General features: G+C 44.6%; 1 protein-coding gene across 1 annotated transcript in view; it reads right to left on the reverse strand.

The window, feature by feature from the left end:
• Positions 1-15,393, reverse strand: part of ADGRB1 (adhesion G protein-coupled receptor B1) — a 204,425-nt gene that overhangs the window by 138,377 nt on the left and 50,655 nt on the right. Inside the window, exons 4-7 of the mRNA XM_034067515.1 lie at positions 10,817-10,981; positions 8,857-9,019; positions 5,166-5,341; positions 2,756-2,920 (exon numbers count right to left, since the gene is read on the reverse strand). Coding sequence (XP_033923406.1) covers positions 2,756-2,920; positions 5,166-5,341; positions 8,857-9,019; positions 10,817-10,981 — 669 coding nt within the window. The remainder of the gene's footprint in view (positions 1-2,755; positions 2,921-5,165; positions 5,342-8,856; positions 9,020-10,816; positions 10,982-15,393) is intronic.

The raw sequence follows: 15,393 nt of genomic DNA on the forward strand, positions 1-15,393 counted from the left end.
AGCCATGTCACCCAAGGCTCTGTCCAACCTGGCCTTGAGCACTAACCCTAAACTTCCCATATATAAGTTTTAACCCATCACCCCTTGTCCTATCACCACAGTCCTTGATGAAGAGTCCCTCCCCAGCATCCTTATAGGCCCCCTTATCTGCCATAGAGAAGAGCCCTTGAGTTTTCAAGTTGCTCCCAAGAGAGCTGCTGGGCAGCAATGACCTGAAGTCTTCCTTCTAAAAGGGACTGTGCAATGGATGTGCTTACATAGGTCATCTCAGGACCTTCACAATGTAAATGCCTTGGATGGAACATTCACTACTTTGGGCCATCTGTGCCAGTGCCTCACCACCCTCACAGTAGAGAACTTCTTCCTTGTATCCAGCCTGAACTTCCCCTGTTTCAGTTTGAACCCATCACCCCTTGTCCCATCATTGCAATCCCTGATGAAGAACCCTGCATCTTTGAAGGATTCATTCAAGACCCAAAAGCTGCCTAAACATCACTGCTCCTGAAAGTCAAGCTCCAAGGCTATCCAGCCCCAGCTGCAGATTCCTCCCCAGTAGACCCCATAATGAACAAGTTACCATCTCTGCTTGGAGACAGATGCTCCTTCCCCTGTTTCTAAATTCCCTTTTGAGTGATCACTATTGTAATGAAATCCTGAAGGAGATGCAGAGCCCCTGCTGCTCTCTGCACATTTGCAGAACTATTTCCTATGCCAACATCTTCAGTGGATAAGGCAAAACATGAATGAAAAAGAAGCAGCTTCATTTCCAACCTGTTGACATGAAGCTGTAGGACGGATACATTAAGCCATTCAATTGTGACTGGCACATGGTCACCCAGAGAGCCTGTGGCAGAGGGGAAGCTCAATGCAAAACTGCCTCCTGGACCAATGATCACAGATTCACCACATCAAACTATGGTTTAAATGAGGGTTTGGGGAATGGGAAGCTTCTACCACCCTCAGCAACAAGACAAAAAGCACATCAAAAAGCAGAGAGGGGCTGTGTTCACATCCGACCTCCACTTTCTGCTCCTCTGGCCTGTCAAACCTTCCTGGTCTCCTCACCCCTGAAGTCTCTCTGGGGACCACTGACTGATGGTGTATATCAGAGATGCTCTTTAGAGATACACTTGTTGGTGTCTTGCAAGCAAATGCAGCAGCAATTCCTAGGCCAGGAGAAAATCACTTCATCCTCTTTCTCTTATTTCTACTTTTTCTTTCTGATGTTGCTTCATAACAAAACCCTTTTTACCAGAGTAACAGGGAGATGTTAATAACTAACCCAATTAAGCTCAATTCTTCTATTCCAATCAAATCATGTTGGCATTTGATACTTTCTCGAGAACAAATTGAGTGGGAATCTGATGATTCCCCACACTTCCCTTACGCTGCAAGCTAATGACTGCAGTGAGACCCTTCTGGTGTTGAACCCTAGCAGGGCTCAGTCCCTGAGACATGCCTTTTCTTTTTGAGCACTGTGTAGGCATCAGCCCCTGCAGAAAGAGAAGAAAAGATTGGACTTGTTCTGCCAGAGCCCCAGCTGGCACACACTGAAGCTGAACTAAATCTGCATCACTCCATAGACACCACCAGACGACCTCGTGCTAAGCTTTTCTATGGCGAGGAAGAGCTTTGTGGCTGAGTTAGAAGAGATTCTCACATGCCACTGCTAATTGAAAGGCACAGCTTGTAAGGAGAGGTGATGCCTTTTATTGGAGTTTGGCTGGGAAGAGTGAATATGCTGTCACACAGGCCCTTTCCTGTTATCTTCGAGCTAAACGTGCTGAAATCTCCACGCTGAAGTGCTTTGGCTTTCATCTCTGGCTTCAGCAATTTGCAAGGGAGTCTGGGGGTCAGCTGCCTTCAACATCCAGATCCACACTCAGCACCAAAACTGCTCTCTCTGTGTTGAGATCCAGCCTGTCTCTTAGGGAGATGCTCCTTCTCACCAGGATACTGCTGTGAGAATCCCTCCTGTCTCTCACTGAGCTGCTCTGACAATTAATTACCCTTTTGGTCAAACATCAGGGCTTGTTATGATCAATGCAAACTGACTGCCAACACCACACAGGCCATTGATTCCCCACCAGCAATTCCAACTCAGACTGAGAAAGAAAACAGAAATATGCACAGACCTTTTTCCTGGCCTCTGAATGCTGTGTGAGAGGCAGACAGAAACATTCCCATTTCCAAGTATTTGTTCCTGCTTATTTTTCCCATTAGATCCCACACTTTCCCTTGTTCTACAGCTCACTTGCCTTCTGTTAAGGCTTTTTTACCCTTTTTCTCAAATAGATGCTACAGCTGGAGGAGGGTAAGGTTGGGTAAGGCTCTGACAGATGTGGACACATCTGTCCTTTAAATTGCCATTGGTGTGTAGGTCTTCCAGAGGCTAAGTAAAGGGTGAGAAATCACTGCAGCATCCTCAGTACTCAACTGTTTCATGGGCTTCAGACTCTGATACCAGTTTTTGCTATCAAACAGTGTCTTTCTTTTCTTTTATGACTCTGCAGGAATGAAAAGATGAGAAGTATCAGTGCTAGACTGGTGGGACTTACCAAACATTCACTGAAATCAGCATGGTTACACTGGCTTCTGCAATGAATAAATGAAGCCCTTGGCACGTGGGTGGGTTTCGGATAGAGCCTGACTTGATCACGACTTGTTGCATTCAGCTCTCTGATACAGGACATAGAATCCTTTTCCAAAGTCCCCCTCATGCAAAGGAAACAATGGGAGGTCTGAGATTACATACCAGGACACCTTCTGTCATTGCACTGCTTATACTCCTCCTTGGGTCCCTGGCAAGTCTGTCCACCGAAGAAAGGTCCATAGCACACACGGTCACGTCTCTGAGTCCCACCTCCACACGTTGCAGTGCAGCTGCCCCATACTCCCCACGCCTGCCACTTCCCATCCACTAGAGACAAAAGAGAGGAGAGAAACAGCCTGTCATGTCCCAGACATAATCTGCAACAGAAGGAGGCAAGGTCACAAGGTGAGCAGTGGAACATAGGGTGAGTAGAACATGACTTGGTGTGAAGGGAGGTTTCCTGCTTGGATCCTCAATGGACGTGAAATCAGTGTGTGCTCTTTCCCACTGCAGCAGCTCCATAATAGTTGTAGGTGTCCTTGTGTTTCCTCTCAGTATCCTCACTCCCTGCAAAACCAACCCTATCTCTTTCCCTGAGCTCAGATTTGGGGCTATGCTCATGAACATTCTACAGGTAGTCAGGGATTCAACCAGCTTGGCTGCCAAAGTCCGTATCTTGAGATGTGTTGGGATGTACAATGTATGGGTGAATATACACCTTCCCAGAGAAGGTCTGGCTCTGGGGTTTAGACCAGCAGAGCCCTTGGGTGAGAAAACCATAAAGAAACATCAAATAAATCTCCCTCCATCCGTTTGCATTTCACTGTTGTTTCATGTGCCTTAGAAAGAGGGTTGGGATGTTGCCTCATTCCACTCTGTCTTCTCCCAACATCTTTATACATTCAGTGGAAATGCTACTTCTTTTGCATTCACAATGGCATTTATCAAAATGCTGCTCCTTTTACATTAACAATGGCATTTATCAAAGTACTATAAAATGTTAATTAGCCTTCATAATAAGCCTGCAAGGTAGGGAAACAACAACTCAGTGACAGAACTAGATCAAGGACCTGAGTTTGCTGATTACTCTTTGGGTTTTAATTAGGAGTTAACACATTATTATGGGTCAAATAAATCCTTCTGGGAGGGTGGGAGATCCCTCTTTTCTCCAGAAAGAGGGACAGCTCCAACCTCTGGTGTTTTCTTTAGTGACACCTTATGCAGTTCGGTATGTGACCAATATTGCTTTGACAGATAACTCAGAAATCAGTGTCTAAAAACAAGTGAGGCCCTTTGTCTCTGAAGATCTCCATATGTTACGAAGAAGACTGAGATACCTAAACACCAAAACCTACTAGAGACAATGTAGGAAAGTCCAATACCTGTGTTAAATACTGCTTATGCTCTGCTGCAGATGGTGATGCTACCAGAGAAGACAGGGATTCCTTAGGGAAACAGGTATACCAGGCTGAAGATCCACTGGCTTGTGAATAGAGAGAGCAATACTTGCTTACCTGAGCAAGGTATAAGAAGTGCCTCAAAGATCTGAACTGTTTCTGGCTGTCCTTATTCTCTGGAATGGGGAGAAAGACCCTTTCCATCTCAGATGTCATCTCCTTCTCAGTCCCCTGATCTAACAGGGATCTCTAACCCAGGGAGAGGCACGGAACCAGCCAGGAAAAGCACGGTAAGAAAAATCAGTTACTGATCACTCTTGAAGGCTTCTTGTTGGTCAAGCCTTCTCTCCAGGTTGGAATATATCTCACATCAGTTTACCCAATCTGCTCCTTTGCAATGATCTTCCCCATGTGTAAAACAAGGAGCAAACTGCAACTCTATAGTGTTGGTGTTGGTGTAAGAAATGCAGATTTATGTGCTAGGTGTGCTTTAGTATCTGCTTAACTTTTCTTTGCTTCTCCTCCCCAAAATGACTCTTTTGGAGCCCATGGTCCAAGTTATGAAGACAAGGTCATTATTCTGAATGCAAGGTGCTGGCTACAACAGCTGGGACAGCAAGAATGATTACTATTAATATTATGATTGCTGTTATTATTACTACTATTTTAAGACAGAGCTGGATGACTAAAGTAAGTGATAAGTCTTAGATATACAGGTATGAATCAATGCTTCATTGTGCCAGACCTTCTCATATATAAGGTTCAAAGCTGTGATCCAATGGAGGTTGCTTCCCTGTTTGCTTCGACTATAACTAGGAGTGGTGAATTGATAGGAGAAGAGGAGCAAAAAGGAAAAAAAGGAGGAAAGTTGAAGCGTTGTGAAGGAAAGAGATTAATCAATATTTTGTTGGGGGGTTTTAAGCACATGCAAAAACCTGGTATCTAAGGTTAGAAAGACACATCCCCTGTGGGTAATCACTCACCTCCCTGGGGTCTCCTGGAGGAGTTGCCAGCTATGGATTCTGACTGGCATGGTCTGTTGGTATGATCCACAACCTCCTTTTTCCTGCATTACTGGTGAAAACTGCAATTCTTCACCAAAGAAAGATTCTACAAAGCCTGCCTGCGACTGCAGAGAAAGATGAGCCAAGACAAAGAAGTCATTGATCACTGACCTGGACATTGGCGTAGGAAGCAGTCCCTGGTTTCCACCCAGTGTCCCTGGCATTCGGCTCCCCCATAGGATGGTCCATTGCACTCCCTCGTCCGCTGCTGGGTACCGTTGGAGCAGGAGGCCGAGCACGAGCTCCAGCTCGACCATTCATTCCAATTGCCGTCCACTGAGTGGCCCAAAGAGAGAAAACAAGAGCGGAATGTGAAAATCGCTCCCTCTGGAAGGAGGAATGTGCAAGAAAGAGTCTTCGGCCTTTGCCTACAGGGGACCAAGGCAGGGAAGGACAAATCAGAGTCACAGAGAAAGGGCAAAGATCACTAAGAAAACATTCAGACAACTGTGGCAATGGCCATTTGTTAGGACATTCTGCAACCTCTGTGGGTTTGTTATGGCCCATCACGATGCAAGTGCCATAACACTTCAGTTTTTACATCCACATTCTACATAAGCACATGAAAGTTGAAATTATTGATATTATACGTTCCATCCTTAAAGTCAGAACTAATAATATTGCCAGTCACAACACAACATCAAAATAGAGAGCATGGATCATGCTTGCACTGAAAATTGTGAAGGAACCAATACATTACCATGACATTTCCTATTTCAGGCAATCAGCACTTTTTGAGGGAACCCATTTTTCACCAAAGCAGTGCTTGAAACTGCAGGGAGTGAACTTTCACAAGCACTCAGATGCTCTGTTTTCCATAAAGGCACATGCAGAAACTTGAATCACAGTGTTATTCATAGGAATTCACACTGGTAGCAGGGAAATGCTTGGAACAAAGGTGTACTTCAACAGAAGATACGAGCAGTGCATGTGTGTGGTCAATGTACTTCTCTCACGGCTGAATTAACACTGACAGGCTTGATATGTCTCTACACAGCAGTGCCTTTGATAATTAAATAGAGGAAGGAGGGACAAGACAGGCACAGGGACGTGGTTAGAGAGAAACATGAATACATCTTATTAGCCTGGTACAGTGCAAGGCATTCCCAAGTGTGACAGCTACACCCTAATTGGTCCCTGATCAACAGATCCATCACCCACGCTGCTATTCCTGGAGCTCTTCTTTCTCATTAGCAGTGGTCATCATGCTCTGTTTAGCTCTCATTAGCTGCCAGCTCTCACTCAGGAAAACAACCTGAATCCATCCCTGAAAAGCCTGAATTCTGTGTCTAATCATGTTGCTGTAGATCGCAGCTCATTTTCTTTGACTTTGTTTGTCAGCCCATGCAAAATATATGCAACCTGGCCTCCTATGTAATGTGCAAAGACTCAAACAGCTCTGAATGATCCTCATCACAATGGAGAAGCTTTTTCTTTGCAAGCACATAAAAAAACCCTCATCAAATAGATCCATATAAGCAGCAGCTTAACTCAGAGGGGTTCACATGAGCTTAGAAAGTGTGAAAAATCAGGCAGGCATAAAGGTACTTGCAAAAGGTGCTTGTTTTTAGCAATCCAAGCTCAATGTTTTCATCATGCATAAATTCCAGGCATCATATCAGTGCCTATCAAACCTAAAGAGGGGAAATGCAAGAAGTGGTGACTGACAGGTGATTCCTCACTGGAAATGATCCAAAGCCCCACAAAGAAGATCCTACCAGGTATAAATTAGCATGTTTTCTCTGACTGAAAGTAGTGTGGATTGATGGCATCTGCCCATCATTATAATTCCCCTTTGTTGCATTTAACAAAGTAGATGTTACATTTAACAAAAGAGTTGTTTACCAAAAATAGTTGAATTTACCAAAGCCCTACCTGCTGTGGTCATTGACAGTGGTCATTGGCAGCTTACCACAAGCATGAGCATTGAGAGGTGAGGAAATGAAAGAGCCACATCCATAAACTGATCATTCAGTTGGGGATAGGGAACAGGCAATTTCCTTTGAGATGAGAGATTACTTATTCATAGATTGTCATTTCAAAGCTGCTTGAAAGAATGGAGAAACTGAGGTGGTCATTTTGCACATCCAGTTGCATGCACTGATGCAAAGACATCTTCTGGGTAAGATGCTGAAGAGTCTTCATCATGGCCAAAGACTTTCTCCCATTGCAGTGTGAGTCCATCATTGGAGTCTGGCTTGGTGTAGCCTATGCAGAGACTGGTATGGTCTTTCCCCTTTTCTTTCTCTCTAAATCGGACTTGAGGTTCAGCCTGCATTATCTACTGCTCAGGAGGAATAAAAGCTCAGTTGTCCCTGCAGCAGGGTGGGTTGATCACTTGTAGTAATAGATCCTCAGAGCAGGGCTGTAATAAGCAGTCTGAGTGTCTGGTGTGTCAAGCACTGAGCAGGGCCCATTGGTGTGCATCAATGGTTCCCTCAATGTCGCCCTCATTTGGCACAGCAAAGGCACCGAATTCTCTTTGTGGCATTCATTAGAAGTCTTGCAGTTGGGCTGTTTGTCTTTTCCACCATGGTGTTTCCTTCGCTGCGGTGTATCCAAATGTTTATTTGTATTTACATGAATTATGGATCAATGTTAGCTCAGGATGTGCTTCATTACCCAAGCAATGCTAGGTCTGACTTCTTGAATTTGTCTTTTTATGACAATTTGGTGTGTCTGGGATGTTCTCATTCCCAATAGAGCCTTCTGGACAGCAGCCAGAAACCCAAGGAGAGTTATCTGAGGTGAAAGCTGGGTGGGAAATGGCAAGAAGCTCCTCACTAATGTTTTCACAAAGTTCCCATCACTTCCACAATCCCTTTCCTCCTCTGGGGACATAGTAATATCTCCTAATGATTCTCATTAGACTGGAGACATGTCAGTTGGCTTTATCTTGGGAGAAGGAGGGAATGGTGGGGAGCTCCGTCATGTTCAGAGGATGGTCACCAGGACACCCAGAGTTGCATTTATAGAGACTCTGGTAAAACCAGTCTGAGTCAGGGGTAGGAACCCACAGGAACACAAATGGATTTCCAATGGATAAAAGCCATTTCGTCTTGTGCTTTCTTTCTGCTGTTTCAAAGCAAAACTCAAGGAGAGCCATTTGGAAGTGAAATCCAGGGGTAGGGAAAAGGTCCTTCCATGCCATATTTTAATACTTTTAATGCTTAAAAGCACTTTAAGTGTTTAATATTTAACACTTAAAAGTATTAAAATATGGCATGGAAAGCTCTCAGGAGTCTCTTAGTCTGTCTCACTATCCAAAGCAGGATCAGGCATAGAGAAAATGTGCATGTATAGTGAATTAATGCATGGCAAGCTCCCAGGAGTCTTTTAGTCTGTCTCATCATCCAAAGCAGGATCAGGTACAGAGAAATCTTGCATATACAGTGAATTAATGCATGTGCACTGCTAGCAAGTAAAACTATTAATTCCAGCACAACAAGCCCAGTCAGGCAAAATAACTTTGAACTATTCACTGGAGATAACAAGTGGGAAGCTTAAGATTATCTTGGACATAGCAGTGATAGCTGAGCCAGACCAGATCCAAGCCATATAACATCCCCTCTGAAAGTTATTACACAAGTTAAATCTGAACTGAAAACAACACTGAGCTGAATAACCCCAGAAAGCATCTCTACGTTGCTCCTTCAATGTGTCCTTATAGAGGATTCTCCTGGGGACACTGCAGACTGTGTTGTGGTCCATCTGAGACAGCTATAGACCCTCTCTATGAGCCATCTTCGGAGGTGGGGAGACCTGCCGGAGGGAAGGTCTCTAATCTCTAACTGCCTTACCTGGGCAAAGCGCGATGTTGCAGAACTTGGTTTGCTTCTCTGGGCCCTCACAGGGGTTCCCACCAAACTGAGGTGGTTTACATGTGCGGGTCCGGTCCCTGTATCCTCTCCCACACGTGGAAGAGCACAAGCTCCATGGAGACCACTCATCCCAGGTGCCATGCACTGCAATCAAAGCAGAAGAAGTAAGTTTTCCTTTCCAAAGGAGGCTTGAGGAAGTGTTTCAGTCCATAGAGAACAGCATCTTTCCACTTTGAGCAAAGAGTGTGGGAAGGCCAAGAATAAACCAACCCAAAACACACAAGAGGAACACTAATTTTTTTATGCTTTGGTATTGACACAAAATGTCTGTTACTTTCTGGACTATTTGAAATAAATCATCATGCAATTATAATTGACTGCATTTCTTTCCAGATCTTTGAGCCAAGAGAAAAGGGCATTTTTGGAGCAAAAGATGCAATTAGCTAGAGAGGAGCAAAAAAAGAAAACCCAACACCACTCCTGGGGAAGCAGCATCACCATCACTTTGTCACTTCTTATTTCCTTCCCTCAACATGTTTTCTCATTAAATTGTCCAAGGCTACATCATTTTTAAGCTCTCAGAAAAGCTGTAGTCTGGCTACTCATTACTGTCAGTGACACATAGGAGCAAAGCAAGGGAGACTAGGAAGAACAAAATGGGATGGGCAATACACTCTAGTAGTGCTCAGGCCATCACTGGCACCTCCTTAAATTAGACAGCTAAAGCCTTCTAATCTATGTTAATCTCATCTTCTCCAATCTAATCTAATCTTATCTGGTCAGGTTATTTATGGAAGGTTTGTCAATGTAATCTTTAGAGGCCAAATGTTAGAAGAATGCACTGATCTCTCTTAAGGGACTTGATCCCTTCCAGCTTTACGAGAAGCTAATGCAAAGTCAGTAATGCGTCAGAGATAAAAACCCCACAAACAGGAACTTTTCCAATACTTCATCAGTTGCTGACAGTGACTGATCCACCAGAGTCAGGAAAGGGTGTTCAAACTTAACGTGTTGCAATTGTTTCCAGTCACCTTTTGTGGTAAGAGATGACTAGAAGAGAAAATGCAGGAAAGAGCAGGGAAAAACAGCGTTGTGGTTTCACCATTGCTAAGATTCGCTCCAAACAAGGATGGGGGCAATTAGGAATAACACATTAGTTTAATAGCATGAAATTATGTCCAGGCTCCCCAGACTGTACTTTTCCAGCAAAATTGTGGAAGAAAGAGTATGGAAACAGAGATGATGTCTGATTCCCTTTGTAACCATACCAGCAGCCTGAGTTTTTCAGGCTGATTTTGTAACGACATGCCCATTGTTGGTGTCTGGGTGACTTAGTGTCAACTGGTGTTTCTCTTTTCCAGCCTGCCCCATGCTTGGAAACATCTCAAGGAGCACATGTCTTTCAGATATACTGTGTTCATTGACTTTAGTTAGCATCAAATCATAGAATAAATCGTAGAATGATTTGGGTTGGAAGGGATCTTAAAGATCATAGGGTCATAGGATTGTTTGGGTTGGAATGGAAACCTTCCACTAGAGGAGGTTGCTCCAAGTTCTGTCCAACCTGGCCTTGAACACTGCCAATGATGGGGCAGCCACAGCTTCTCTGGGAACATGGTCCAGTGCCTCACCACCTCATAGTGAATAAATTCTTCTGAATATCTAATCTAAATCTCCCCTTTTATAGCTTAAAGCCCTTCCCCCTTATCCTGTCATCACATGCCCTCTCCACCTTTCTTGTAGGATCATCCATACCACACAAAACAAGTGCCCATCTAATAGTGCTAGGTCTGGATGAGACTTTAGGGTAAAAAAAAGAAGGAAAAGGAAACAAAACCATCTCCCTCCAAGACAAAACCACAGTGGAGATATCACAGGCAGCCATTCCTTTGGGCATCTCCATTCCCCTCCTGACCACCATCCATGGAGTGCTCAGCCCACCTGGGCACACGGCGGAGTTGTTGCACTGTCTCTGCTCCCGGAGAGGGCCGCTGCACTGAGTGCTGTAGGAAGACGACACGCAGAACCTGGTCCTGGTCTGCCAGCCCTCCCCGCAGGTAGTCGAACACACGCTCCATGGGGACCACTCCTCAGCTGCAGGGTCGCCTGTTGGGGTGGGAGAAGAAGGTGAGGATGTTGGCATCCTTCTTACCTGGATCTCCAGGGCAATGCTTTCCGAGTTACACTTCCCAAGTTGCTGGTGTGAAGCTGTGCAACGTGTCCCACATGTGGTGGGACAAGAAGGGTGCAAGGGCATTGGTGAGAAAATGTGAGGGCTGGCAATGGGATTAAAAGGTTTTACTCCATTTACTCCCATTTACTCCATAGAGGTGTAACACACAGGTAGAGAAACAGAGAAGGACACTGTGGAAGAACCAGGGCATTGGGCAGGGGAGGCTCCACCAGTTATGACAAGAGGTTGCAGCTACTGCAGAGCCACGTGAGCTGTGATATGTAACATCACCTCATAGTACTAATTAAGTAGCAGTTATTAGATATAGTAAATGTGGCCATAAACAGAACAGTTGTAAGGATTCAACTCCTTTCCCTGCCTTCTCACAGCCCCTGCCAATGTAGATTTGCAGAAGAGGAGTAGGCAAAGCAGGAGATGACAATGCATGAGAAGGACATTGGTTGGAGAAATCCCACAGAGCTTTCTCTTGTTATCTCCTGCATCTGTGGAGAAGATCTGCTTCAAACTTGTAGTACAGAACAAGGTTGTCCCAGGGCATCACACAATCCCTATCTACTGCTTACCTGATGGGCAGTATTGAAAAGGCAACTAAAAGTACAATGGGAGTGGGAATCAATGAGACATATTCCCTTTGTCAATAATATCCTTGCAGACAGGTGGTCATGCCAGGGGTATTTCAGCCACAGACTCCAGATAAGCCACCAGAACTGTAACATGGACAGTTTTCCATAGTTTTCCTACTTTCTATCCTTGAGAAAATGCCCTTTTTCCCCATGTGAAAACAAAACCTTCTCTGTTCCTTTAAACTGAGCTCTGCATTGTTTGTGCTTTCAGTTTTTTCATGGATTACTTATAATTTCACATGACAAACCAAGAACACAGCATTTGGTGTGTATTGTACACAGGCATATGGCACAAACAAACATCTTTAAGTCTACAGAACAGAGGGGCATACCCTTTTAACTAACAAGTTTTGCAAAGCATCAAACTGCGCCATGTCACATCCCACATTTGGAAGATGATGACTGAGATAAGAAGCATCACAGCACGGGGTGCAGCAAGACTTCAGGGACTGGACAACATGGCACAGCCTGAGCTGCACACACACTTGGATTTGTTTTCCCATACAACCATCCCATTCCCAAAGAAAGCTGGACAGCAAATGTTGTGTTAGACTGGTCAGCTTCAACACAGAGCATGAAAGAGACTCTGACAGTAGGCTGGTACAGCTTGAGATCTTAGCCTGCTTGTAGAGCAGTGAGGGTTATAAACCAGCTACTTACAAGTCAATGGTAAGTATAGGAACTGTGATGAGGACTGTAAGGGTTGGAGACCACCAAACTGCCCAATACTACCTAATATATTTATTTATTTACTAGTTTCTTAAAGGAAAATTGTGTGCAAAGGCATTCTATGCAGGATTTCAAGCCATCATCAATCTGTTCATTGGGATTTTTGGAAGTTATCTGTTATTTATTATGTGTCATGCTTTTCAGCACATTTACTTTGAGCATCTCCAGTCATACAGTTGGTAGTTACAAATATACCCATTCATTGGAGGCTGTTAAATCAGTATGTGCAGGGCTGTTGAAGGGGAAAAGTATAGAGGAAGATCTGTCCTTGATGTAAAATCAAGAGCTTTTCATCCCTTCATTTAATGGCTGGACTTAGAAAGAGGAGGAGGTAAGGATGAGCCTTTCTCTACTCATCTATGCCATTGTAATGATTATCATGAGAAGTAACTGCTTTTGTTCATTAAGCCAAAATTGCTCAATACTCTTTCCCTTTGCTTTTGCATTTTGTTTCATTGATCTACGCAGCTGGTTCCAGTTAGATAAATGTCATAGAATATTGGTCTTTTTCTGGGATGTGTAGGAGATGATAGTGTGTGCTTTGAAGCCTTAGTGCTCAAGTATTAGATCTGTTGGTATACAGAGTTTTGCCTTTCCATGGTAATTTTGCTGCCTTTCCAATAAGGAACATGACAAGCTCTGTCAGACAGACAGTCCTGTGATAATCTCAGTTCACCACCAGCAAGTGACCTTTTTTGGTACCATCATTTCAGTTTTTGCCTTCTAGAGTGGCCCAGACCTCAGAAGATCCCTCCTTGGCCCACACATCCCGACCATTCCTGCTTCATAGCTTGTTTGAATGCTGTATGAACAGATGATGCCTTTCCATTGCTCAGAGAACACCTCCCATTGACCTAGAGCAACCTCCCCAGTACTGCACCCAGCATCAAGTGCTTTAGTGTCAGAGAGATGCCATTCTTTGAGGGTTAAATGCTACCAGTTTGTGCCCAAAAGCCTTTCTGAGAGGCCAGAAATGGGACAAGGGAATCCTGCAGAGACACAGTGGCCTCTCCATCAGTAACTCATGGCTTGGAGACCCTGTCATCCATCACCTCCCTACTCAGACCATTGCAATCTCCATATTCAGACAAGAGTTGTTGTGTCACTTGACCAATGAATGGCATCTTTGAACCGCATTCCACCTCTTCTGTCTCCTCTTCTTTATTAATTTTGGCCCTTGCCCTTTTCCAATAGAAATATCTATGATTAGAGGTAAATTTCCTCAATGATCATCTCTCACATTGCACCAATCCCGGCTTTTAAATCCACAAACAGTTGATTTTCCAAGTGCTGGTTCTCCTTTGGGTTTGGTGTCATTTTGAGCTAAGGAATATATCTCAGCCTACTGGAACACTGTATCTAGTCTAGTCTCAAACCTTGAAGAAATTCAACTGATCTTCAAACCATGTGAGACTCAGTTCTGAGATGCTCTCAGGAATCAGGTCAAGCTCTCATTCCCCCTTCCAAGAGAAACAGAATATTGGAAATCGTAAAAACTATGGATGAGAAGAATTTCTGCATCCCTGTGGGTCAGATTGCAGCAAATACAAAATGCTGGCTGCAGTATCTTCCCATTATTTATCCCAGAAATATATCCTGGCTCTGTTTTATGATATAAGGGCAAGAAATCTACCATGCTTGTTGGGTTGGAAAGCTGCCTAGTATAGCTCAGTACTATCTTATAATTAAACCTGCCAGAGATGCACTCCCACAAATTGTTCTTCACCCTACAGAGGACAAGAGGCCATTAACTGCCTTTCATCACGGCTGATGCCTGTAGACAGATGTGTCTGCAGGATTTGATTAGTCCTGTAATGCTCCAGGCTAGCTTAGAATCACAGAATGGTTTGGATTGGAAAGGACCTTAAGATCATCCAGTTCCAACCCCCTGCCATGGAGAGGGACACCTCACACTAGACCATGTCACCCAAGGCTCTGTCCAACCTGGCCTTGAGCACTGCCAGGGATGGAGCATTCACCACTTCTTTGGGCAACCCATTCCAGTGCCTCACTGCCTTCACAGTAAAGACTTCTTCCTTATATCCAACCAGTACTTCCTCTATTTCAGTTTGAATCCATCACTACAGTGCCTGATGAAGAGTCCTTCTCCAGCCTGGGGATTAACAGGAGTTCTTAAGGGCAAGGACTCCAGGTGACAATATGTCCCTTTGCAGAACTTTCTGCTCCCATAGAGCCAGCTGCAGCACCTCTTTTGCAGCTGAAGATGCTCCACATTGGACATCACTGCATGCATAGGTAACACTGCAATCCAGGACCCTTTCCAGCTCTTGGCCAGCCCTGAGAGTAACTGAGCTGGCTGTAGAGAGAGCTCAGCTGGATGCAGGGTCCCCATCAGTGCTTGCAGGTTCTCAGTGATGCTTCTTCCCTTGGTACTAATGGAGCAGCACATCACTGTCAACCCTCTGCAGGATCCCTTGTCTTTCTGGTGTCTGTCAGTGTGGCATCTCACTAAACACAAGCCACTTCTTCACTCTTATCCTGCTTCTGGCAAAGGCCTCCTGGAAGCTGCCTGTGGGCTGAGCCAGGAGTGCCAATGCCAGTGAACTGCTGGGCTGTATCTCATCCTTATGTTATTGCTGGGAGAGACACATGGGCAGCCAGCAGCACAGCAGCTGAGCACAACTGTGCCAGAGCCTATGGGCCAACAGGACCCAGGGCTGTAGAAGGCTGGCAGGATTACACACCAGTATTCAACTGGTCAGGGCCATCTCTTCATCCCTTGTCTTTAAGGCTGGCATGAGCCATTTCCATATTTCATGTTTTTCCAGGTCATTGGTAGGCATGAAACAACTTATCCCTTATAAAATGTGTTAATTGCTAAGGAAGATGTGGGCTTTGCTTTAACACCCCCAGCTAAAGACTCCTCTAAATCCCTTCCTGGGCTGTACCTGCTGCTTGGTCTTTACATCTCCTCCATCCCGATTTCTTTGAACCACTCAGCTGCAGTTGCT

Source organism: Melopsittacus undulatus, chromosome 1, assembly GCF_012275295.1.
Source record: "Melopsittacus undulatus isolate bMelUnd1 chromosome 1, bMelUnd1.mat.Z, whole genome shotgun sequence".
Classification (NCBI taxonomy): Eukaryota; Metazoa; Chordata; class Aves; order Psittaciformes; family Psittaculidae; genus Melopsittacus; species Melopsittacus undulatus.